Source organism: Eretmochelys imbricata, chromosome 3 (genome assembly GCF_965152235.1).
Source record: "Eretmochelys imbricata isolate rEreImb1 chromosome 3, rEreImb1.hap1, whole genome shotgun sequence".
NCBI lineage: Eukaryota > Metazoa > Chordata > Testudines > Cheloniidae > Eretmochelys > Eretmochelys imbricata.
Genome location: NC_135574.1, coordinates 48,552,798 through 48,578,526, shown reverse-complemented (window position 1 = coordinate 48,578,526; position 25,729 = coordinate 48,552,798). Strand labels below are relative to the sequence as shown.

General features: G+C 42.3%; 1 protein-coding gene across 6 annotated transcripts in view; it reads right to left on the bottom strand.

The window, feature by feature from the left end:
- The window catches only part of PRIM2 (DNA primase subunit 2), a 310,312-nt gene that overhangs the window by 249,092 nt on the left and 35,491 nt on the right, over positions 1-25,729 (bottom strand). Inside the window, exon 6 of one of the 6 annotated variants that reach the window (XM_077812659.1) lies at positions 23,943-24,312. The exons of the other annotated variants lie outside the window; for them this stretch is intronic. Coding sequence (XP_077668785.1) covers positions 24,211-24,312 — 102 coding nt within the window. The 3' untranslated portion in view covers positions 23,943-24,210. Of the gene's footprint in view, positions 1-23,942; positions 24,313-25,729 lie in introns of those variants that run through there. 6 annotated transcript variants of the gene reach the window in all.

Below are 25,729 nucleotides of genomic sequence, written 5' to 3'. Positions count from 1 at the left end.
GTATTTTCTTGGAGATTTTGGTGATTAAGCTAGTCATCCTGTAAAAGCTGCTACATGTGTTAAAAATCCAAATACTCCCAATCCAAGATAAACTAGGCATGTTGTCAGAAGGGGGGCACAGTGCAGTCAAGTTTGAGAACCTCTGATCTACTTCATTTCAAGTGGCCTCCTATGACATGCTTTACCCCTTATACTTGACAATCTGTCCCAACTTGTATTTAGCTCAAAAACTGATTACTTCTCCCCAAAAGTGAAGGAGTGTCCTGTGTAGCTCAAAAGCTTGTACCTTCCACCAAAAAAAGTTGAACCAATAAAAGATATTACCTCACCTACCTTGTCTCTTACATTAGTCCAAGTATATTATGTCAAAAGAAAGATTTACTTTTGCCAACCAAACTTGTAATCGCAAAAAATGATATCACATTTGTTCAGCAAGATCTGTTTTTCATAAAATAATGTGTATCAGAATTATATTCCCCTTCTTAATTCTTATCCTTTAATTTGCCCTTATTAAAAAAAAACTGCTGATGGTCTGCACCCAATTTCACAAGCTATCCACATCCCTCTATTAATGGCTTGCCCACATCATTATTTACCACTCCACCACTCTATGGGTCATCTGCAAGCTGTCAGCAATGTTTTTGCATTTTTCTTGCAGATCACTGGTAAAAATATGAAATAGCACTGGGCAGAGAGCCAGGTACTGAAAGACCCAGTGGTGAGCCGGAGCCGGTTTGCACCGGTAGGCTGGAACCAGTTGTTAAATTTAGAAGCCCTTTTAGAACCGGTTGTTGCGCGAGGGACAACCGGTTCTAAAAGGGCTACTAACTTAAACAACCAGCCAAAAGTGGCGCCTTCGGCACCGACTCCATGGGTGCTCCAGCAGAGCACCCACCGGCAGCTCCCCACCCTGTGCCCGGCCCCAGCTCACCTCCGCTCCGCCTCCTCCCCTGAATGCGCCACCCTGCTCTGCTTCTCCGCCCCCCACCCCCTGCCGGCTTCCCGCGAATCAGCTGTTCGCGCAGGAAGCCGGGGGGCAGGCGCTGAGAAGCAAGCAGCGGCTTCACACTCAGGCCCAGGGAGAAGGAGGTGAGCTGGGGCAGGGGGCATGAGGAGGGCCACCCGCACCACAGCAAGTAACCCAGGGGTGCACGCAGGGGAACCGCTCCCTGCCCCAGCTTACCTCCTCCACCCTGGGCTTGAGCTTGAAGCCACCGCCTGCTTCTCAGCCCTCCGAGGCTTCCCGCGTGAACAGCTGACGCGCGGGAAGCCGGGGGGGATGGGGGGGCGTGGAGAAGCAGAGCGGGGTGGCACATTCAGGGGAGGAGGTGAAGGTGAGCTGGGGCTGGGTGCGGGGTGGGGAGCTGTTGGTGGGTGCTCTGCACCCACCAAATTTTCCCCCATGGTGCTCCAGCCCCGGAGCACCCACAGAGTCGGCGCCTAAGGTGCCACTTTTGATGTGATCAGTGGGGGGAGCGGCCGCTACGCTACCCTACCCCCAGGAGCCAGAGGGACCTGCCGGATGCTTCCTGGGAGCTGCCCCAGGTAAGCACCGCTGGGACTCCCCAACTCACCCCCCCCAGCAGGTCCCTCTGGCTCTTAGGGGCAGGGTGGGCACACATTACGGTGGCCCACGAGACCCTCCTGCCCAGTTCTGGGGGCAGTCAGGGGACAGGGGAGGGGCGTGGATGGGGTAGGAGTCCCGGGGGGTGGGGAGGGCAATGACCCCCTCGTGGGGTGAGGAAGGAACCGGTTAAGATTTTGGCAGCTCATCACTGGAAAAATCCCACACACACAAGAGACATCACTTCTCATTGGTGATTCCCAAATAATTTATGTTTTGAGATCTCAGACAATTTTTAAATCCCTTTAATATTTGCAGTATTGACATTGTGTAATTCCAATTTCAAATCAGAATACGGGTGTTACTTAGACACCATATATAAGTCTAATAATATATCAGTACAGTTATAGTCACCAAATTGTAATCTTGTCAAAGAACATTATCAAGTTTAAAGGTGACTTTTTCCATTAAGCATGCTGATTGGCATTAATCATCAATAAAAAATAAAGAATAAAATAGAGTCACATCACCCATTCTATTATTTTCTCCAAGATCACTATCTGCTGACTGGCCTATAGTTACCCAGGTCATCCCACCTACCTTTTTAAAATATTAGCAAAAGAATTTTTTTCCCCTCTTCTCTGCAGAAAACATCAGTTTTCCAAGATTTATTAACATAGGTGGACTGGATGTTATCCAGTTGTGGAATGTGGGAAGCAAGATACTTTCTGGGGATGTGGAGGTGGTGAGGAAGGGACAATGAAAGAGAGGTTCAAGGGACAAGCAAGTGTGGAGAAGTGTAGGAAAATGCAGAGTCATCTATAATAAAAAAAACTTTAAATGCTCCAAAAAATTCTAGATTGAGAACTAAATGTTTAAAGTTTCAGTACAGATAAAATCCTCTCCCCTTCATTCACTGCATACAGACTTGTAGAATTCTGCAGGAGGGACACTTATTTTGATGGACTTCATAAGATTGTTTGATCAGAGCATCCATTCTGTGGTCCACATATACCAATCCAATTGATACTCTTAATGCTCATTCCAAAAAAATAAATAAATAAATAAAAACCTGGAGAATTCCCATATAAAAATCTTTATTATTAAAAAAAGTTACATTGCACCATGTGCTTCGTATGCCATACAGCTAATATAGCACTCTTTACAAAATGCACATCTTTTTGGATATGCAAACGTTAGAATGCTCCTAGGCACTGCAGTAATATAAATAATAATGTCTTAATATGAAGAACAATAGAACACAAATAGCTCAGCAGCACCATACCATTCTTTTCTATCACCTCATTCAACTTCAATCACCCATTCAATCTTATTAGACACAAAATTAAAGATCTTATTTTCTAGTTCTATTACCAATACAACTCCATATTAAACCAATCATTTCAAAAACATGTTAGTTTCTACACAATACTGATAATAAAAACTTGCAAGATTTAGATATATTTATATAAGCACCATCACAATATTTCATAAGTTCAAGCAGATCATTCCAATTCTAGTTCATACAAATATTTTACTACTCCACCGACACAACACACTATGACAACTTACAGTACACTGACAATGATTATGGAATTATATCCTGGTCAATCTCTCTACTACAGTTCCATATACAAACAGAATATTGCTATTCTTAGAACAAAACAAGGGACCAAAGTGAAGGTTCAGGGTGAAAGGTATAACTTGAGCAGGATGATGGGTAAATAAATAATTAAATGGGGGGTGAGGGTCGGCAGTATACAATTGGCTGGACCTTTCAGCTGTTCATTTCCAGACATTCTAACACTAGCAATTTTATAAAGCTGTAATATTTTTGCACAGATAGTAACAGTCTAATACTGGTTTCAGAGTAGCAGCCGTGTTAGTCTGTATCCGCAAAAAGAAAAGGAGTACTTGTGGCACTTCATCGGATGCATACTGCTTATAAATGTTGGTTGGACACCACCAAAACATACTTTGAACCTTAACTTTTGTCTGTGAATTATATTTAATTTTTACCAAAATGGAGATTTAATCAAAGTAATATTTTATAACTAATATAGGATACATTGATTTTGTAGTTTCTATCCTACTTTGGTTCTTAGCAAGCAGAATGTCTCAAGGTACTTCATACAATGAAACCACACAGAGGAGATATCGCAGAGGGTTTTTTGGGTGGGGGGTTGTTTTGGTTTTTTAAGATGTTGCTCAGGGCACAACTTTTTGGATGTCTTTATCTCACAGTATAAATACAAACAAACAAAAGGCTTCAGATTTAAAATCACAAACTCCAGTATCTAAAAGTCTTTGCAGCACCCATCACTATGAATAATTAAGCCCAATCATCTATTTATTATTTCTGGACATTAAATCGTTTTGTGGGTTACTATTTCAGCTTCTAAACTGTTCTAAATATGTAATTGTTCTTTTTATTAAACTCTGTTTTCCAAGTTTCATTTAATATTTCTGAAGCTTCATTTTCTAGTCATTGTCCATCTTTAGAAAATTCTTTTAGTTGACCACATGATATTACATATTTTACATCTTTGTTTTCCATTCACTTTTCAATAAATAAATATTTAAAGAAAAGACCTTTTTTTTTTTAATAAAACTCAACAGCTGCAGATGCATTTTAAAAAATCACATTCCTAGTTTAACAGGATATAGTTAACCTGTTTGCGAGAAACATTTGTTCATTCTTCCTTTTAAAAACAAAAAGCAGAGTTGTGTTCTCTATTGTACTCTAACAAATTGTAAGTACAGCAAACAAAGCATAGGCTAGCTAAAAACCCTTAATACACAAGCTGCTCTCCAGCAATTCAGTTTCAGATACCATATTTTGTTATGCCTCCATACAGACATGACTGATAAGTGCTGCCTTTAGGGTCATGTCTACAATTCAACAAGTCAGGGACTGATAGATTTTAACGCCAGAAGGGACCATTAGATCATCTAGTCTGACTTCATGTATAATACTGGCCACAGAATTTTACCCAGTTACCAGTTACTCCTGTATTGAACCTCATAATTTGTGTTTTACTATAGCACATCTTCCAGAAAAGCTACCAGTCTTGATGTGAAGACTCCCTTTTATACATCCAAGGATCACATTAGCCATTTTTGCCATAGCACTGCAATGGGAGTGCCTCATCAGTTGCTTGTTCACTATAATCCTTTTTAGTCACTACTTTCCAGAATACAGTCCTCCATTCTGTAGATGTTGTCTTATGATCCAGATCACCCTATGTCTGCCTTTTTGTCACTGGGTGGTATGGCTCTTTAAGGGAGTGATGCTGGGAGGCCAGGGATTAGGTGATAGCTGGAAGATCATTCAGTCCTCACAAAAGCCTGCAAAAGCTAATGAGAGCTGCAGGAACTACAAAGGCTGCCGCTGGCATCCCCAAGTCAGGGGAAAAGGACATGATTGAGATGCTGAACACTTGTGTTAGATAGTTTTATACTGAAGAAATGAAACCAAAGCCCTGAAGAAAAAGGGACTGAAAACTTGTGGCTTAAGTGTGTTTTCTGGTGCATCAGCAGGGGAGTTAGCCCACTGAGTTCATCTTCATCATTATTTATCACTCTACCATTCTTGTGTCTAGGGTTGCCAACTTTCTAACCACACAAAACACAAACACCCTTGCCCCGCCCCCTACCCCCCCTTTCTCTGAGGCCCTGCTCACTCCATCCCTCCTCCCTCTGTAGCCTTGGTTTTCAAACACGCTCCCCTGGATGAAGATGGGGGATGAGGCAGTGCTGAAACTTGAGCACCAATACAGGTGCTAATACAGACAGGATGAAAACATAATTAATCCCTCAAAGCCTACACTGAAGCCATATTACAGGCGAAGAGAACCTTCCTACCAGCCTCCAATGAAGCTGCCAAATCTCACACCGAGGTATCTAGGGCAGTGGTTTTCAAACCTTGGGTTGCGACCCAGAATGGGTTGCAGCATGGAAGGGACTGGGTCATGGCGGCTCTGCTCAGCACCACTGACTGGGCCATTAAAAGTCCCGTCAGCGGTGCTGCCCGGCTAAGTCCTTACCTGTTCTGACACCGCGCTGCGCCCCAGAAGTGGCCAGCAGCAGGTCCAGATCCTAGGCGGGCGGGGCCATGGGGCTCCGCACACTGCCCCCGCCCCGAGCACCGGCTTCACACTCCCATTGGCCGGTTTCCTGTGCCTGTGGGTGAGAGCTGCGCTGAGCTGCTTACGCACCTCCGTCTAGGAGACCAACCTGCTGCTGGCTGCTTCTGGGGCACAGCGTGGTCCATGGTGCCAGGATAGGCAGGAAGCCTGCCTCTGCACTCCCGCTGCACTGCTGACCAGGAGCCACCCAAAGTAAGCCTTTGCTCCAATCCCCCAACCCAGACCTGAGCCCCCCCAAACCTGGAGCCCCTTCCTACACCCCAAACCCCTCATCCCCAGACCCTGCACCCCCAGCCCACAGCCCTGAGCCCCGCCCACAGCCCTCAGTTCCATTCCCAGCTACGTTGGGTCATAGGCATCAACAATTTTCTTCAACTGGGTCTCCAGAAATAAGGTTTGAAAACTACTGATCTAGGGTGATAAACTGCTTCATCACCTCTGAGTGCCTAAATTCTTCACAGTGCTTTGTGCAGATTAATCAGCCTACTTTGTGCAAAAGATCCTGAACATTTAGGAATCCTTCTCAAAACTGCATGGATCCTGCTATACCCACTATCCAGCACCTCACCTGCATTCCCAAAGTTTAATACATTCACTAATCAAGAACTTCTGGACATCCCAAGGGAGTCTCAACCCAAACGTGTGAATCCAACAGATGGTCTCTTTGGCTTGTAAAAGAGTCATGAGCAACTATGCTGCTCAAAATAGCCGATGCCTCAGAGAAGTAATCTTCCCTTCCTCCTTCAAACACACAATAATCCAACCAGCACTGAAGAAACTCACCCTGGATACCTAGTCTACCAACCCAGCATCAAATCTCCCACTCCTCAGTAATCTTATAGAGAAACTAGCCAAAGGCCAACTACAAACTCATCTACTTGAAGCGAATATTCTAGGCCCAGCACAATCCTAATCTTCAAGGTACTCTACTGCCTGGGCGCAGGATATCTAAAAAAAAAACCACCTAAAGCTCCAGGGGAAAGACTGTGGTTGACTACATTTCTCTGCCTCAATGGAGCTTTCTACCAGAAGGGCAAAGATCATCTGTACAGAAGTCAGAAATTTCTAAGAGGCAGATCCAATACTGAGGAATGAACTCTCCCAGGAACAAGGACCATCACAAATCTCCCCACATTCTTCTCAAAGTACAAGGCACGTTTCTTTGACCTCATCTTCTCTAACAAATACATAGCAACATGTATACTTTTAAGAAACCACCTTACCAGAACAGATAGCTCCCACTGCACACCCTTCTCCTGCTGAACAGAAGATGAGAAACCAATGTGTGACAGATGTGTAGTCACATTGTTTAATGCACTATCGGAAGGCACTCAGACTCTACACTGATAAGCCTGGTGTAAGAACCTATATCAAACAGAATACAATAGAAATTACTTAATAGCATACTTGAGACCAAGTTAACATGCTAATTCAAGCTAACACACAGAAAAGAAAAAATGTACATCAAGTGAAAAAGCACAAAACTGGTCAATTTTCCTTTCAGTTCTCATGAGTTTCTGGGGATATTTTTTAAGTCGAAGTATGAAGAAAGTCAAACTATAAAACTTCTGACAGAAGTTTTAGCTTCTCTAAATACTGGAACATTTAAAAACTCTTCCCATTATATTAAGTACTTCTGAAGATTAATATTTTAAACCTCTTTTTATAACCACCCAGTTTCTAAATTAAGGCTATCAAATACTTCATTAATTTTCTTTCAGACTTACATGTCCATCAGATATTCAATAAAAAGTTTTAACATAGACCAAAGGTGACCTTTTTAAAAATTAAAAGTAATTAGATGCTGCATGTGTAACCCACACACCTCGTAGTGTTCTGTCCCGTCTAGGGGCACCGAGACCACTTAGAGAAAGAGAGAGAGATTAATGAGTCTGCTCTACAGCATTAGCTAACTAAGCCAGTTAGCTTTTAGCTCATGCAGTAGAGCAGGGGTCGGCAAGAAATGGTGTGCCAAGTCTTCATTTATTCACTTTAATTTAAGATTTTGCGTGCCAATACTACATTTTAACGTTTTTTAGAAGGTCTCTCTCTATAAGTCTATATATTATATAACTAAACTATTGTTGTATGTATACAAGGTTTTCAAAATGTTTAAGAAGCTTCATTTAAAATTAAATTAAAATGCTGATCTTACACTGCCGGCCCGCTCAGCCCGCTGCCGACCTGGGGTTCCGTTAACCTAGGCTGGCAGCAGGCTGAGCGGGGCCTGCAGCTGGGACTCCGGCTGGCAAGGGGCCAGCAGCCAGAACCCCAGAGCCGCTCAGTCCACTGCTGGTCTGAGGTCCCGATCCTGTCCACACAGAGTAGGTATCTACTTTCTCCCTGGTTCTGACCCATTCTCGTCCTCTCTCTGCACTGAGCTAAGGGTGAAGGAGCAGGCTGGGGGCTGGGGTACAGGGTCTCGCCAGGAGCTAGAATGAGGGAGGGGGCTCAGAGTTGGGGCAGAAGGTTTGGGTGTAGAGTGCTTACCTGGGCAACTCCCATTTGGTGCGAGGGGTGCAGGTGGGAATGTGGGTGTGTGTATGCAGGAGCTCCCGTTTGATGCTCAGGGTGGGAGTGGGGATGTGGTTGTTTTAGGGATGCAAGAGTCAGGGCATGGGGTGTGGGGTTGGTGCAGGAGTCAGGGCAGAGGGCTTAGGGTGTGTGAGAGGCATGCAGGGGTCAGGGCAGAGGGCTGGGAGTGTGGGCTGGGGTCATGGGGGTGCTCCCAGCCCCCTGCCCTGAGCGGCTCACAACAGGGGGCTGGAGGGAATATGCCGATTCCACCCCCTTCCCCAAGGTCCCCAGAGCAGAGAGCACTGCAGCTCTGCTCTTCCTTCTCCCCCCGCATAGCAAGGGCCATCAACTGATTCGCCGTAGGGAGGGAGATGAGGAGGAGGGGCAGAAACCCAGCACTCTGGGGGAAGAGGCAGGGGGAGGGGGAAGCTTGCCTGCCCTGCAAGGAGAGAGCGGTGGGCGGGGGCGGAGAAGAGTGGGCCAGGCCAGGCAGGATTTTTAATTGCACGCTACTGTCCCCAGCAGACAGCAGCATGCCATTAAAAATTGGCTCGCGTACCATGTTTGGCACGTGTGCCATAGGTTGCCGACCCCTGCAGTAGAGGCTCATGCACTCAGCTCCAAAGGCCCCAGGTTCGATCCCGCCCGCCCACAAACGGGGTCTGTTGGTGTTACACATGGCCCCAATAACCTGAGCAAAAGGGGCATTCTACATGTCCACTTCAAAATGTGTATTTTATTTTCTCAGACTCTCTGAAGCCTTCTTACAGGAGTAAAAACTTGCTCTTTAAAACATTGCACTTCAAGAGTAAATAATTTTACATCCCAACCATATAAGAGCACATTATACACTTAAAGGTAAAAATGTAATGAACGGATTACAATCAGTATATAGGAGTCCAGTAACGTAAGAGGTCACAAAACTCAGTGCAGCAGGGACACATTACTATAATTATCAGGAAAGAAAGTTATGTTACACAGGGTAGGTGCTTAGCCATACTTAGTGTTAAATTCTGTAAAAGTTAGACAATGGTGCCAGACACAATACTGTGGTATTTCAGGTTCTACTCTCCAGCAGACTTCTGTGGAGATGGTATAACCGATTACATGCTAGCAGGCTGAATCAAGTAAAATCTACCATTATTTGGTAGGTTTAGGTCTTCATGAACGAGGAAAAAATGACACATACACAGGTAAGTGTTAAAATTGACTCAATGAATCTCTACTTCCTTCTACTCGCACTTGAAAACACCTTCATTTATTCATATAATACATTTAGAGATTACTTTTATAAGCATTTAATATAGTTGCCCCTATATTGTCCTAAACAAGAGCTTGATCTCAGATAAATAGAAGCATAAGCAGAGGTTAATGAGTTGGTAAGAAAGAACGCGGGGGGGAGGGGAAGAGACAGCGGGAGGAGAAGAGAACCAAAATCCTAATGGGTATATTTGCTACACATTTTTCAAGAAGTATTTGAGACTTAAGACTTATCATGAAGGTCAGCTCTAGCCCCTTCTAAGGTTGTCAGAAATATAATTTTATTATGACAAGCTTTCTTATTAGTTAGAAATGTGTTCTTAGTTCTGAAACATTCCTACATTTAACTCTACTTCTAAACTTCAGTTGCTAATAATCAGATATATTCACTTTGCCTTCTTGTTACTTCAGAACGATCGTCAGAGAAACAACAGAGCAATAAGAATAGTGGGGAAGAAGAAGCCATCTCACTTGTCCACAAAATATCTTGATATAGTGCTCAGAAAACCACAAACTCAGATACCCTTCAAAACTACTGGTGCCTCAGCAAAGACATGTGAACCCCAGCTAAAATACCAAGAGCCCAATTTGTTTCTCACACACAAAGAAACACTCTTCCTTTTGATCTCAAATTTTCCTCATCAACATGGATGAACGGTAACTGACTCTGCCCAAAATAGCTATTGTGTGCCAAACTCAGGGGTCAGAAGACCCACCAACAGCCACTCTCACTCTGCACAAAAACTTTACTCTTTTACATGTCAAGGTGCAAACTTAGGAAGCATATGGGTAGAAGAAAGTTCAGGAATATGCACTGTTTATGCCCAGACAAGTACACAACTTTATTGCTGCCTCTTTACACACCTACTGTGGTTCACAAATTACTCCCTCTTCCCCATAACGTACAACAAAGCAGGACTGGCCCCAAAGTTCATACTGAAGTAATTTATTTATATTGTCATCCCTAAATAATCTTAAAATTCTCACATGTAAATACAGCTTAAATGACGTTAAATACAGCTTATTTCATTTCTGAAATTAACCTTCTGAAGTTGACTGTTTTACCTTTATTTACACATCTGTCATATTTAGTATTACCAACAAATCTGAAAAAGTATATTCCGAAAAACAAATTTGTGAATGTTCTCTCTACTTCTAACAGGCAATGGTGTACTCATGATTAAGACTACAATTTAGTCATGGATATTTTTAGTAAAACTCATGGACAGGTCACGGGCAATAAACAAAAATTCACCGCCCCGACCCATCCATGACTTTTACTATAAACACCCCTGACTAAATCTTAGCTGGGGGGCTGCTGTTTGGGAGCCACCGTTACTGCCCGCCTCCCCCGAGGCCAGCAGCATCAGCTGCCAGCTGCCACTGGGACAGCCAACACACCGCTGCTCAGGAGCTGCTCTGGCAGTGCCTGGTGTGGCTATCCCCAGGCCTGCCTCAGCAGCTGGCCCCGGGGCCAGCTGCCTGGGTAGCCCTGCGGTCAGCCACACTGGCCGCTGCAGAAGCCCTGGAGATCGCAGAAAGTCACAAAATCCGTGACTTTCGTGACAGATACAGAGCCCTACTCATGATTAAGTTACCATGATCAACCCCTCAGAGACATGATCTTGATCCAGATGGATCATACAAATGCCATCTTGTATTATTATTTAAGTTACCTTATTATCCTCCCTCAGTTTTATTTAGCTATGTTGTAGAAATACAGCCTCTGCCACAATACTTTTTTTATACTTATTCATTCTCCATAGAAAATGCATCCCTGCTAACAATGTTTCAGTGGTTTTTTTGTCATTATAACATTCTGTAAAATGTAAGAATTTATAATACACTGAATTTTTAGTTCAAGAGTCAATTAAATGTAAAGCAAGTTGCAGCTACACCTTAATTATTTTTTGGAGACCCAAAAATGGCTGCAGAGGATACGTGTGGAAAAGTCAAGGAAATTTTATTTCTCACAATAGTTCAATGCCCCATTAAAGACTATGGCATTCTTTCCATTGACTTTGGATCAGGCTTTTAATGTGTATTGGAAATAATAGAAGTCAATATTTATAATTTCTTCAGGTACATATTCAAACAGTTAAACAAGCACATTCAATTAAAGGGATGTACAATTATTTTTGGATTAAAAATAAAACAATTTAAGATGCAAGGTTTGTGTGCTTTAAATTTATTCATAAAAGAAAATATAAAGTGTTGGCAACATGTAAACCAATGCGATCAAAGTAAATTTAATTCCTACTGTGATGCTTGAGATAAAGATGCTCTTCACACAATGCACAATATATAGTTATATAACTATTTTACTGTTAAACATTAAATCTCATTGCAAGAGATGAGGGGGCACTAATTATGCCTCCCCAAGTTTAATATATTGTCCCTTTTCTCTTCCAAGATGTAACTCTTTGGCTAGTTATGTGAACAATGTTAGAGATTGTTTGGATATCCAGACCCCCTGGCACTTTGGATAAAAGGAGACAAACAAGGAGCCTGATCTTCTTGTTGATTGTGTGCATGATACAGATTTTTAGTGCTCTACACACAACAGCTTTTCTGTAGGATGTTGTAGCTTTGAACGGAATGACAGGAGGACTGATAGTTTCCACGGCCAGAAGGCACTATTGTGAGCATCTAGTTAGCCTGACCTCCTGTGTAACACAGGCCAGAGAACATCCCCGAAATAATACTGTGATATCCCCCAGGGTGAAATCTGGACCACTGAACAGCTATGTTCCCTTAATTTTCTAACCTGGTGTGCCTTTTAAACTACTTTGCTGTCCGAACATCCACTCCTGGGCTGCTCACACAGCCTTCAGCATGCAAATCCACTCCCAACTGAATACATGGCACTCTGACCAGTCACTCATGAATTACATACACATACAGGAGGACACCCACAAATTCCTAGTCCCAGCCTTGCTCCACCAGAACTGTGTGTCTCGTACTGTTCAACACACCACTGAACAATGCAAGCTCCTAGAAAGTCTATCATTTCTTCAAAGGAAAATGATATATGCACCAGCCTTGTTATCCCAAATGGAGTTTCCCACACACATTAATCCATACACATTGGTTAAGATAATACACTAACTATAGAAAGACATATTTTAAGTGATTACACATTACGATACATAAAAATCAGTATTGGTTACAAAAGAAAAAAAGTGAAATGCAAGCTAATACATAACTTAAAAGAAAAAAGACAGGCTTCAGAATAGCAGCCATGTTAGTCTGTATCTGCAAAAAGAATGGGAGTACTTGTGGCACCTTAGAAACGAACAAATTTATCTGAGCATAAGCTTTCGTGGGCTACAGCCCACTTCGTCGGATGCATAGAATGGAACATATAATAAGATATAGATATATACACACAGAGAATATGAAAATATGGAGTAAGAGGCTAATTAAGATGAGCTATTATCAGCAGGAGAAAAACTTTTGTAGTGATAATCAAGATGGCCCATTTAGACAGTTGATAAGTTTTTTTCTCCTGCTGATAATAGCTCATCTTAATTAGCCTCTTACTCCACCTTTTCATATTCTCTGTATGTGTATATATCTTCTTATTATATGTTCCATTCCATGCATTTATGCTCAGATAAATTTGTTAGTCTCTAAAGGGCCACAAGTACTCCTGTTCTTTTTAAAAGCAAAATGTTGTCTCTCACTATAGGCTGTTGTAAATTCCACAGGCTGAGTCTTCTTTCAGCCTGGGACCACTCCCCCTTAGTTCAGTTCTTTGATAGTTACTGATGTCATGAGCAGAGGGAAGCGAGGAGGTGAAGTCCAGTGTTTTCCTTCATCTTTATAATTCTACTTCTTGCTCTAGAAATACCCTTACTGACACACAGTATGTTGTGGACATGAGGTTTGAATTCTCCCTGTGATGAAATGTATATTTCTTCTTTACATCTTCCCTCCTGCTGGAGGATGGCCTGTTAAGTAGGTGATGGCCAACACCTCTCTGGGGTGCTAGTGTGTCTTTATCCCTGAAAAACTGGTTTGTGGGTGCTACCCAGAATTACAACATATTTCAGTAACAATCATACAGTAGAATCTTATAACTTCGCACACAGAGACGCTACACATATTTTAACAGGATAAGGATATTCAGCAGATTATAACTCTTAAAATACCTCAACAAGCCATACTTTTACAAGACTATGATAAACTTTGTACAAAGTGGTGACCATAATAGTATAGACAGTCAAATTCCTAGAGCATATCTTTTAGGAAACACAGCCTGCTTTAAAAATTGCAGGAGACAGAGAATCTACCAAAACCCTTGGTAAACTGTTCCAATGGGTTAATTGCCTTAACTGCCAAAAATGTATGCCCTATTTCCAGTCTGAATTTGTGTAGCTTCAACTTCTAGCCATTAGATTGGGTTATACCTTTCTCTGCTAGACTGAAGAGCCCATTATGAAATAGAGGGTCCCCAGGCAGGTACTTATAGACTGTAATCAAGTCATCCCTTAACCTTCGCTTTGTTAAGCTCCTTCAGTCTATCCCTATAAGCAGTGATGAGCTGGAGCCGGTTTGCACCGGTTCGCATGAACCGTTTGTTAAAGGGCTGGGGAAGCTCAGGCGGGACGGACAGGATGTGGCCCGCGGGACCATCCTGTCCGTCCCGCCTGAGCTCTCGGTTCGGGAAGCTCCCATGTGAATTCTTACTGACCCAGCAGCACTCCGAGCCTTCAGCGGCACTTCGGCGGCGGGTCCTTCACTCACTCCGGATCTTCAGCAGCGGGTCCTTCAGTGCCGAAGACCTGGAGGGACTGAAGGACGTGCCGCTGAAGTGCCACCGAAGACCTGGAGCGAGTGAAGGAACCGGTTCTTGAGCTTCTGGCAGCTCATTACTGCCTATAAGGCATGTTTTCTAATATTGTACTCATCTTCATGGCTCTTCTCTGAACTTTTTCCAATTTATCAACATCCCTCTTGAATTATGGACATCAGAACTGAACAGAGAATTCCACCCGCTGTTGCACCAGTGCCACATAAAGAGATAAAATAACCTCTCTACTCCTACTCAGGATTCCCCAGTTTATGCATCCAAGGAGGATAACCTCTGGTGAGACAAAAAGATGGGTTCCTCTTTGACAAGAAAGATTCTGGGGTCTTTAATACCACCTTGTCATCATGGAACACACAATTAAATTTGCATGGAAAAAGCTGCCATTCCTCCATGATCACTGTTAGGGTTCCCTCCCCACTCTGAACTCTGGAGTACAGCTGTGGGACCCGCATGAAAGACCCCCTAAGCTTATTTCTACCAGATTAGGTTAAAAACTTCCCCAAGGCACAAATCCTTTCCTTGTCCTTGGACGCTATTGCTGCCACCACCAAGTGATTTAGACAAAGATTCAGGAAAAGGACCACTTGTAGTCCATATTTCCCCAAAATATCCCCCCAAGCCTCTTCACCCCCTTTCCTGGGGAGGCTTGAGAATAATATACTAACCAATTCATTACAATGTGAGCACAAACCAAACCCCTTGGTTTTTAGGACACTGAAAATCAATCAGGTTCTTAAAAGAAGTATTTTATTAAAAAAAATGTAAAAGAATCACACCTGCAAAATCAGGATGGAAGGTAACTTTACAGGGCCGTGCCACTTCCCGCAGCTCCCATTGGCCTGGAGCAGCGAACCGCGGCCAGTGGGAGCCGCGATCAGCCAAATCTGCGGACTTGGCAGGTAAACAAACCTGTCTGGCCCGCCAGCGGCTTTCCCTGAACAAGCGGCAGACTGGCTTTGAGAACCAATGACCTACGCATTTCCTTGCCTTACTTACAACTTTTTGTAATTTTAGATCCTCATTTTAGGTATGTTTCCAGGAGATTTTTTTCCCTGTCTAGACCCTCTCTCCGTCCAGAGAGGGAACAAAGAGAGCAGAAACAAAACCTCCCCCACATCAGATTTGAAAGTATCTTCTTTCCCCATTGGTCCTTCTGATCAGGTGCCAACTAGGTTAATTGAACTGATTAACCCCTTACAGGTAAGGCAATTCAGTACAGCTGCCCTGTGTATATTTATGACAATCTCATTAAAGGATGGGTGCAGCAGGTTTGTCGTCCCAGGCAAAGATTTGGAAGGCAGGTGTTTGCCCCTAGGTTTGTCTATCTTTGTCTTCTCCATTTGGATCTGGCTGTAGATGCAACCTTTCTACATACTGTTTTAAATTTATCAAGGGGGAAGGGAAAAGATCACTGTTGCTGCCTTTTTTCTATGCCTTGCTCAGGCCTGAATCTGAGAGATCTTCTTCCTCAGGAGAGGAGGCAGTGACTTAGTGAAGACAAATACCTCTCAGATGTTATATTGTTTTCTTTCCTCTTTCATCCTTTTGGATATTTTCGGCCTTTCTGCCTGCTTTCTTGGAGTTGCCACCTGGCTGTGGCCAGCTAATCTTCATTTTAAAATTGTCAGTGACGGAGAATCCACAACAACCCACAGTAAATTGTTCCCATGCTTAAATGCACTCAATCTTGAAAATGTATACCTCATTGCCGGTCTGAATTTGTCTAGCTTCAACTTTCAGCCTTTGGATTGGGATATAGCTTTGTTTAAGAAACTGAAGAGCCCATTATCAAATATTTGTTCCCCATGTAGGTACTTACAGACTGTAGTCAAGTCATCCCTAAACCTTCTCTTTGTTAAGTATAACAGATTGAGCTCCTTCAGTCTACCACTGAAATGCACGTTTTCTAATCCTTTAGGCTCTCCTCTGTAACCTCTCCAAGTTATCAACATGTTTCTTGAATTGTGGACACCAGAACAGTATTCCAGCAGCAACATCAGTGTCCAAAACAGAGGTAAAAACCTGTCTACTCCTACTTGAGATTCCCCTGATTATGCATTTAAGAATTCCTTTAGCTCTTTTGGCCACAGCTTCGCATTGCAAACTCATGTTCAGCTGATTCTCCAATACGATGCCCAAATCTTGTTCAGAGTCAATGCTTCCCAGGGTTGAGTCCCGCATCGTGACAGTCATGACATGGTGTGCTACTCATCATTGAAGTCGCCACAAGATATGCCCTGTGTCTTGACTGGACTTTTCTACATTGCAATCACAGTTCCTCGGAGCATGGGGACCACTGGACATGCCTGTCAGCACAACAGCCCAAAGCCCAGGCCACATGAGAGTCGGCTGGCTGTGACCATGAACCAGATTGTGGTGACAAAGCCAAACAATTTGTATTAAAGTTCTTCACAATTTGTCTTTTTGCAAGGTTCTTTAAAAGTACACAATACCAATTCCCTACTTCAGCTAGTGGAAATTGCTCATATTTACATAGCTGCCAAAAGAAAGCCACTGCCACTTTGAAGACATCTTGTAATTCAATTAAAATCAAAGGTTCTACAAAGATTAAATGTATCTACATTATGACCAAAGACACAATACTCTAGTTGGTTTTCAATTATTTTAGTAAGAGCTCAAGGCACAGGAGAGGAAAGCGTCAGTTGGCTCCACACTATTCATTTAACCAACTATAAAGCTATGTGCCATTCTTCTAAAGACTTCTTATCCATTTGTACTGCAATGATGCTGAAAAGGGAAATAATTAATTTTAGGATGTTTAATTAGTACACTGTCTTAGTATCATAATCAAGATGCTTAATATCTGAACCAAGTTTCATTGGTTACTTTCCACCTACCTAAAAAAAGGTCATAGCATGAAAATGGAAATAAATACATATTATCCCCTCCTACTTGACTGTTGACTTTAACAAATGGAACAGCTCCACCCCTATACTTTAAGTCCTCCTTCGCAGGAATGAATCACTTTAAAACAAACAATTAGTTAACAAGTTCCAGGAAAAAGTTACTCCCCCACTCCTCTCACCATCTGTAATATGTTCTCAGTAGTTACAGAAAAGAATAAAATATGCCACCAATAATACATTTGGGGAATATTTCCAAAAGCACAAAAGGTACCTAAGAGGTTCAACTCCATTAAAAGTAAAAAAGTTGAGTGACTAACTTCCATTTGTGCCTTTGAAAATCTCCCCATGTATTATTTCCAGCCAAACCCACATTCCATCACTCCCCTACTTTTCTTCAGTTAAAATAAAGCAATTTTATTACTAAAGGTTCTAGACTGACAGCCTCAGAAAATGACGCCCTATTTAGGCTATGTCGACACTACAGCTTATGTTGCCATAACGTATGTTGCTCTGGGGAGTGAATAAACCAGCTCCTTGAGTGACCTAAGTTACATCAACATAAGCACTGGTGTGGATAGCGCCATATCAGCAGGAAAGCTTCTCCCTCCAACATAGCTACCGCCTCTCACGGAAGTGGTTTTATTATGCCGAAAGGAGCGCTCTCTCCTGTCAGCATAGACCATCTTCACTAGACGAGCTGCAGTGGTACCTTGTATGTGTAGACAAGCTCTTAAACACAGAGAAGTTAAATCACGATCTCCACAATGTACTACCAATACACCTCTAAGTTAGTTCAGCCTTTATGTCCATTTTGTCTTCAGCCTTTTATCACACTATCAATGAGTGGGTCAATGCCGAATGTAGCAGTGTTTTTTATTATCCAGACAGAATTGTCCACTAAAACAGGTTTTATCCTGTTACCAGTCACTTGAGCCATCTAGTCCCAGCCAGAAGTAAATTTTAGATTATTGTAATTGCACTTGTGAAAGTTGCTTTTGCCTCTTTAACTCCAAACTATTTATTTTAAATACCCAATTAATTGGCACAGTGTCTGTGTATTCACAATTTTCTATTAGAGTTCCAAAATTTTCTTCTTTATGACGACATTTCCCTTATGTTATCTTCTGGAATAACATTTTTGTATTTTAGAAAGCTTTTAATTGAACACTACCTTTAAAAAAGACCCTTTAATCTCTTCCTACCCCCATCTGAAAAATGGTTCTCAATCTCCTATATTTTCGTGATATTGAATGAAGGTGAGATTGTTTTAACTTTACTTTTGTTTCATATTACATTCATTTTTAATATAGCTGTCAAACTTTTTCCATATTTGCAGTGTAGGACCAACTTCTGTTGGTGAGAGAGACGAGCTTTTGAGCCACACAGAGCTCTTCTTCAGGTCTAAAAAGGTACTCCAAACATCACAACTAAATGCAAGGTGGAACGGATTGTTTAGCATAAGTAGTTAACACATATTGTAAGGGACCATTCAAGGTAGAGTGGCCCATTAACAACTCTGAAGTCACAGAACAAAAAGCGGGGGGATTAGTGGGTTACAGACATAGGCACTGACTTCTGCTGGCGCTGGTGGGTGCTCGACTCCCCTCTTCCCCCAGCCCCACCCCCTCCCATACCTGCCCCACCCCCATTCCAACCCCTTCCCCAAAGTCCCTGCCCCGCCACTTCCCGAGCACGCGGTGTTCCTACTCCTCTCCCCTCCGTCCCAGAGCTTGCTACGCCACAAAACAGCTGTTTTGCAGCAGCAAGCGTTGTGAGGTAGGAGGAGAAGTGGGGACGCGGCACGCTCAAAGGAGGAGGCGGAGGGGAGAGGCGGGGGGAAGCTTGGCTGCCAGTGGGTGTAGAGCACCCACTAATTTTAACCTGTGAGTGCTCCAGCCCCGGAACACCCAAGGAGTTGGTGCCTATGCTTACAGATCGTTGTAATAAGCCATAAATCCAATGTCTCTATTCAGTCCATGATTTTTAGTGTCTAGCAGAGTTATGAATTTAAGCTCCCAGGCTCATCTTTGGAAAGTGTTGTGCATGTTTCCTTTGAGGATGAGGACTGACAGGTTAGATATAGAGTGACTGCTTTGTGAAAAGCATTCACACAGAGGTGAAAGGATGTTTTTGTCTTTTATCATTTTCCTGTGTAAATTCACTCACAGCAGCAAGTCCCAGAGCCTGGGTCAACTGACTCAGGCTCACTCTGGGGAGCTAAAAATAGCAGTATAGATGTTCAACCTCAGCCCGGAGCCCAGTGTCCAAGATCCGCCTCCATTGCTGGTTTCCAAACCCAGACTCCACTCCAAGCCTGAATGTCTACATGTCTATTTTTAGCCCTGCAGAGAAAGCCCCAGTCATTTGACCTGGGTTCTGAGACTTGCTGCCTTGGGATTTTTTTGGCTGTGTAGACGTATCCACAGCCAGAAAACTTCCCCCAAATAATTCTTGTTTGAACTAGAGCATATCTTTTAGAAAAACAACCAATCTTAATTAAAAAATGGCAGGTGATGAGGAACCCACCATGACCCTTGGTAAGTTGCTCCATTCGTTAATTACTTTGTTAAAAACATACACCCTTATTTCCAGTGTGAATTTGTCTAGCTTCAACTTTCAGTCATTGGATTGGGTTATACCTTTCTCTGCTAGACTGAAGAGCCCATTATAAAATATTTGTTTCCTCATACAGGTACTTACTGAATGTGATCAAGTCACCCCTTAACTTCTCTCAGTTCAGCTAAATAGATTGAGCTCTTTGAGACTATCCCTATAAAACTGTGTTTTCCAACCCTTTAATCATCTTGGGGCTCTTCTCTGAACCCTCTTCAGTTTATCCTCATGCTTTTTGAACTGGACACAGTATCACAGTACTCAGTAGCACCGGTGCCAAATACAGAGGTAAAATAACTTCTATTCCTACTTGAGATTGCCATTTATGCATTCAAGGATCGCATTAGCCTTTCTGGCCACAGCTGTGCTCTGGAAGCTCATGTTCAGCTGATTTTCCACCACAACCTCCAAATCTTTTTCTGAGGCAATGATTCCCAGAAGAGAGCCCGCTCTCCAGTAACTATGGTCTACATTCCTCATTCTTAAATTTATATTTACCCATATTAAAATGCATAGTCTGCTTGCACCCAGTTTACCAAGCAATCCAGATCTGCCTCAGTGTCCACCCCCACCCCACCAATCACTGGCTAACCTGAAAACTTTTCAGTGATAACTTTGTTTTCTTCCAGATCATTAATAAAAATGTTTAATAGATTACAGCAGAGAACTAATCCCTGAAGGAATCTATCGAAACACACCTGTTCAATGATTCCCCAATTACAATTACATTTTGAGACCTATCAGCCATCTTTTAATCCATTTAATGTGTACCATGTCAATTATGTATACAGTGTTCATAGAATCATAAAAAGAAAAGGAGTACTTGTGGCACCTTAGAGACTAACCAATTTATTTGAGCATAAGCTTTCGTGAGCTACAGCTCACTTCATCAGATGCATTCAGTGGAAAATACAGTGAGGATGTTTTTATATACACAGACCATGAAAAAATGGGTGTTTATCACTACAAAAGGTTTTCTCACCCCACTCTCCTGCTGGTAATAGCTTATCTAAAGTGATCACTCTCCTTACAATGTGTATGATAATCAAGGTGGGCCATTTCCAGCACAAATCCAGGATTTAACAAGAACATCTGAGGAACAGTGGGGGAGGGGAGGGAAGGAATAAACAAGGGGAAATAGGTTACTTTTTATAATGACTCAACCACTCCCAGTCTCTATTCAAGCATAAGTTAACTGTATCCAATTTGCAAATTAATTCCAATTCAGCAGTCTCTCATTGGAGTCTGTTTCTGAAGTTTTTCTGTTGTAATATCGCAACTTTCATGTCTAATCGCATGACCAGAGAGATTGAAGTGTTCTCCGACTGGTTTATGAATGGTATAATTCTTGACATCTCATTTGTGTCCATTTATTCTTTTACGTAGAGATTGTCAGTTTGACCAATGTACATGGCAAATGGGCATTGCTGGCACATGATGGCATATGTCACATTGGTGGATGTGCAGGTGAACAAGCCTCTGATAATGTGGCTGATGTTATTAGGCCCTGTGATGGTGTCCCCTGAATAGATTTGTGGGCACAGTTTGCAACGGGCTTTGTTGCAAGGATAGGTTCCTGGGTTAGTGGTTCTGTTGTGTGGTATGTGGTTGCTGGTGAGTATTTGCTTCAGGTTGGGGGGCTGTCTGTAGGCAAGGACTGGCCTGTCTCCCAAGATTTGAGAGAGTGATGGGTCGTCCTTCAGGATAGGTTGTAGATCCTTGATAATGTGTTGGAGGGGTTTTAGTTGGGGCCTGAAGGTGATGGTTAGTGGCGTTCTGTTATTTTCTTTGTTGGGCCTGTCCTGTAGTAGGTGACTTCTGGGTACTCTTCTGGCTCTGTCAATCTGTTTCTTCACTTCAGCAGGTGGGTACTGTAGTTGTAAGAATGTGTGATAGAGATCTTGTAGGTGTTTGTCTCTGTCTGAGGGGTTGGAGCAAATGCGGTTGTATCGTAGAGCTTGGCTGTAGACAGTGGATCGTGTGTTGTGGTCAGGGTGAAAGCTGGAGGCATGTAGGTAGGAATAGCGGTCAGGTTTCCGGTATAGGACCATAACAGGGTTGGAAGGGACCTCAGGAGGTCATCTAGTCCAACCCCCTGCTCAGAGCAGGGCCAATCCCCAATTTTTGCCCCAGATCCCTAAATGGCCCCTTCAAGGATTGAACTCAGAACCCTGGGTTTAGCAGACCAATGCTCAAACCACTGAGCTATCCCTCCCCACACCGAGCTATCCCTCAGCTGTGTTTGTCCCAGGATATTAGCATGACATGGTGGTGAGATAATGTATTTTATTGGACTTCTGTTGGTGAGAGAGACGAGCTTTCAAGCTTACAGAGAGCTCTTCTTCAGGTCCAGTAAAATATATTACCTCAACCACCTTGTCATGTTAATTTTATATTGTTCTAGTTTTTTTTTTTTAAAATCAAAGTGTCATGAAGTACCAAGTCAAATGCCTTACAGAAGTCTAAGAATATTACATCAACACCATTACCTTTATAAACCAAACTTGTAAACTCATCAATAATATACCAAATTAGTTTGACAGGATCTACTTTCCAAAAACCCATGTTGATTGGCATTAAATTATACTCCCCTCCTTTAATTCTGTATTAATCGAATCCCATATCAGTCACTCCACTATCTTGCCCAAGATCGATGTCAGACCGACAGACCTATAATTACTGAAGCCATCCCATTTACCCTTTTTAAAAACTGGCACAACATTAGCCTTCTTCCATCTTCTGGAACTTCCCTGGTGTTTCAAAACTTATTGAAAAAGTGATTAAAAGTGACCAATTAGCTTTCTCAAACAAAATGTTGCTTAATCTTAACAGTAGGAATGAAGCACTTGGAGAAAGTGATTTTAAAACAACCAGACTGCACATCTGTTGGTCCTGTTAGGATAAGCACAGTTGGCACACAATACTATAGTTCAGGGTCAGTCTAAAAAATGGGACAATCTTGTGATTCCACCGCAGGAGAAGTAAAAGTATGAGGCCTGACACTTCAGAGTGTGCAGTCACAGAGACTAGCAAGGGGACAGAAGCATAGCTAGCCATGTTACCATGACAGAGCCATTTAAATTATGCAAGCCTGGAGAAAAAGGAATATCCTCTTTAAAGAAATGCATTAGTTGTGTGTGCTCTGAATCTCAAAGATGTGCTGAATTTTCTGGTGGAGTCTGTGACTCTGGTAAGATAAGGAAATATGGACTTCTGTATATCTTCACATTGGGGCAATCAGCGCACCCTGAGTAGCTAGGCAAGGTACAGACAAAAAACAGAAGAAAGCTCTACAGCCTTCATCAGAGAAGGAAGAAGAGTTGGTGGTAGGACCTATACAGCAATGGATGTCCCAGGCTTGTCCCTTTCCACCTTTAGAGCACACCAGCTCTTCTATCAAAAGATGAAGTGAAGGCCTGGATTAACCTCTCTGTGGACACAGTAACAAAAACAAAGCACCAACAACAAAGTTTCAAGCTATTTGTAGTTTCAGGACTACAAACAAGAACTAAGCTGAAGGGATATACTGTATTTCTAGACCACTGGGAAAATCTCCACAAAAGAGCTACTTTTCCAGCAGCTGCAAGAAAGGGGTGGGGGGGGTCGTCTGCAAAGAAAGATACCTGAACCACTTTCCCAGTTCTATAGAAGTAAAATTGCTTACTTGCCCACCTTGAGCACAATGTCAGCATTTTGAACTGATTCTTACCAGATTTACTATTTATTTTTTCTGATTTTATCCTGTCACCATTAACCAAGTTATAGTAACTTCTGATACTATCCCAATTTACTGCAGGACTGTCAGAGGACTCAATATTTCTCCAAATGCATTCATTCTTTATGCGTTGCCTCTGGGCACTTTTTTTTTTTTTTTACACTATTTTAAAGACATGTACTATCCACATAGCAGATACAATAAAATAGGTTTCCATATGGATTGCAGGGCTTTTTGTTGTGAGCACAAGAGGTTTCTAAGTGTCACTAAGGTCTCATACCTGTGCTAGTACTCTATTTTGTGTAAGAATAGACTTCCTAAAAAGAATAAAGTAACAAAAATTTCTATTACCTAAATGCGGAAACAAATGTTTTCTTACTAATCACACTATTATTTTAAGTTCTATTTAATAAAAAATAAGATTTACAGTGACAACAGTTTATACAGAATATAGAAACAGCACCTGGCAGGGATGATCATAATGAATGGAGGAAAACTGTCAGTGAGGACCCCGTCATCACCCTACACCTACACACACACACACACACACACGCGCGCATATGGTCAGTAGGTCATTAACATCCTTCCCCTTCCCCCTTCAATGAAATTGGCCTCTGAAGTGTAAAAGCCAGACATCAACTTTCCCATCCCTAGAAAAGATCTCCGATGCAACAAGCCAAAGCAACATATGCCATGTCATACATGGTTCTCTAAACTATAGCCTGTGGATTATTTACTGATGTCAGGTCATACGGAGCTGGTGGTTCTTCATTTTCACCTGTTTCCACATATGTCCAGGCTCCTCTGTGCAGCTAAAAAAAAGAAAAAGGGGACAGAGACCTGTAATAGCTACCGGTAATTAAGAAGCAACCTAACTGCCTCCATGAGGGCCTACTGCTACAAGTTAAGGACAAAACAAGTACCACTTTCAGAAACCAGAGCTACAAGCGGGACAAAATCTTTCAGTCACAAGGGAGAAGGGAAATGTGTGAAATGGACATTACCACATACAATTTAGAAACATGCAGGAGGGCACAGAAAGGAAGATGAAATTAAAAGCAAAAGGCAACACAGCAAACTCCAGCCAGGTCAGGGCGTCATTGTGGTAGGCCTTGTGCAGATAATAGACATTCCCTGCCCCAAACAGCTTACAATCTTAGTTGAGGACAAGCCATAGGAAGTTAACAGTAACACAAGCAAGCTTTTTCAAAGACTTGTTCAGCTCTCTACAAGCCTAGCCACTGTCAGCAAGCCAAGTTTTGAAGCCACCACGGTAGAACCAAGTCTTCGGAAAGAAAATGAAGGAATATAAAGGGATTACAGATGTTTGTGGGGAAGGCTCACCACATAAGGCATTGCATTAAAAGAAAGTCAAAAGTGTTTGAAGGAAAACAGACTAACATATTAAAACTAAAAATAATTTCTTATAATAATTACATTAAAAAGTATTTCGACAGAGGAGATATATGACTGAATAGGATGAGAGGTGGTCCTCATTATGAAAATATAGTTTAACCATCGATACAGTGTTCCTCAATGCACTGATCTGGGAGTCAGAATACCTATGATGTTCTACATCCAGCTCCACCACAGATCTGCTGTGTTATATTTCCCTTCCATAAAGTACAAAATATTTACCCTATAGTAGCTCACAGGATTAATGTTGAGGATTAGTTCACCAATGTTTGTGAAGTGCTTAGATCACTGGAGAAGACATCACAACATATAAATTAAGAGGATTTATTTTTCTGACACTTAGAAAATACAACAGACCTTATGAGACCAAGTCACTATCTCAATGGTTTCTTAAACTGCTAAAAAAAAGCCACCTGCTGATGGACTTTGTATGCAGAATATTAAGATGTTAAGAAAAAAACTCCAGTTCAGAATATCACAGAACTTTCTCAGAATAAACTAATGTGACAGAAAGATTGATTCTTAGCCCTAAATACACCTTGGATGCTCCATCATCTTGCTGCTGTACTTTTCAGAAAATAACAGGATTACCTGTTACCAGTAAAAACATGAGTAATTTTAGGTCCCTCCTGTTTAAGGAAAGATCTAAGCACTACCAGAAATGCTTCTGTCATCCCATAAATATCAGATTGCAGCCATTTCTGTGATTGAAACCACAAGTCTCAATAACCCATCTGCATCTTGGGCATTTAAACTCCCACTTGTAGGTTAGTAAAATTTGGGTTGGGTAAATTCCAGCTGGTACAGCCGTGC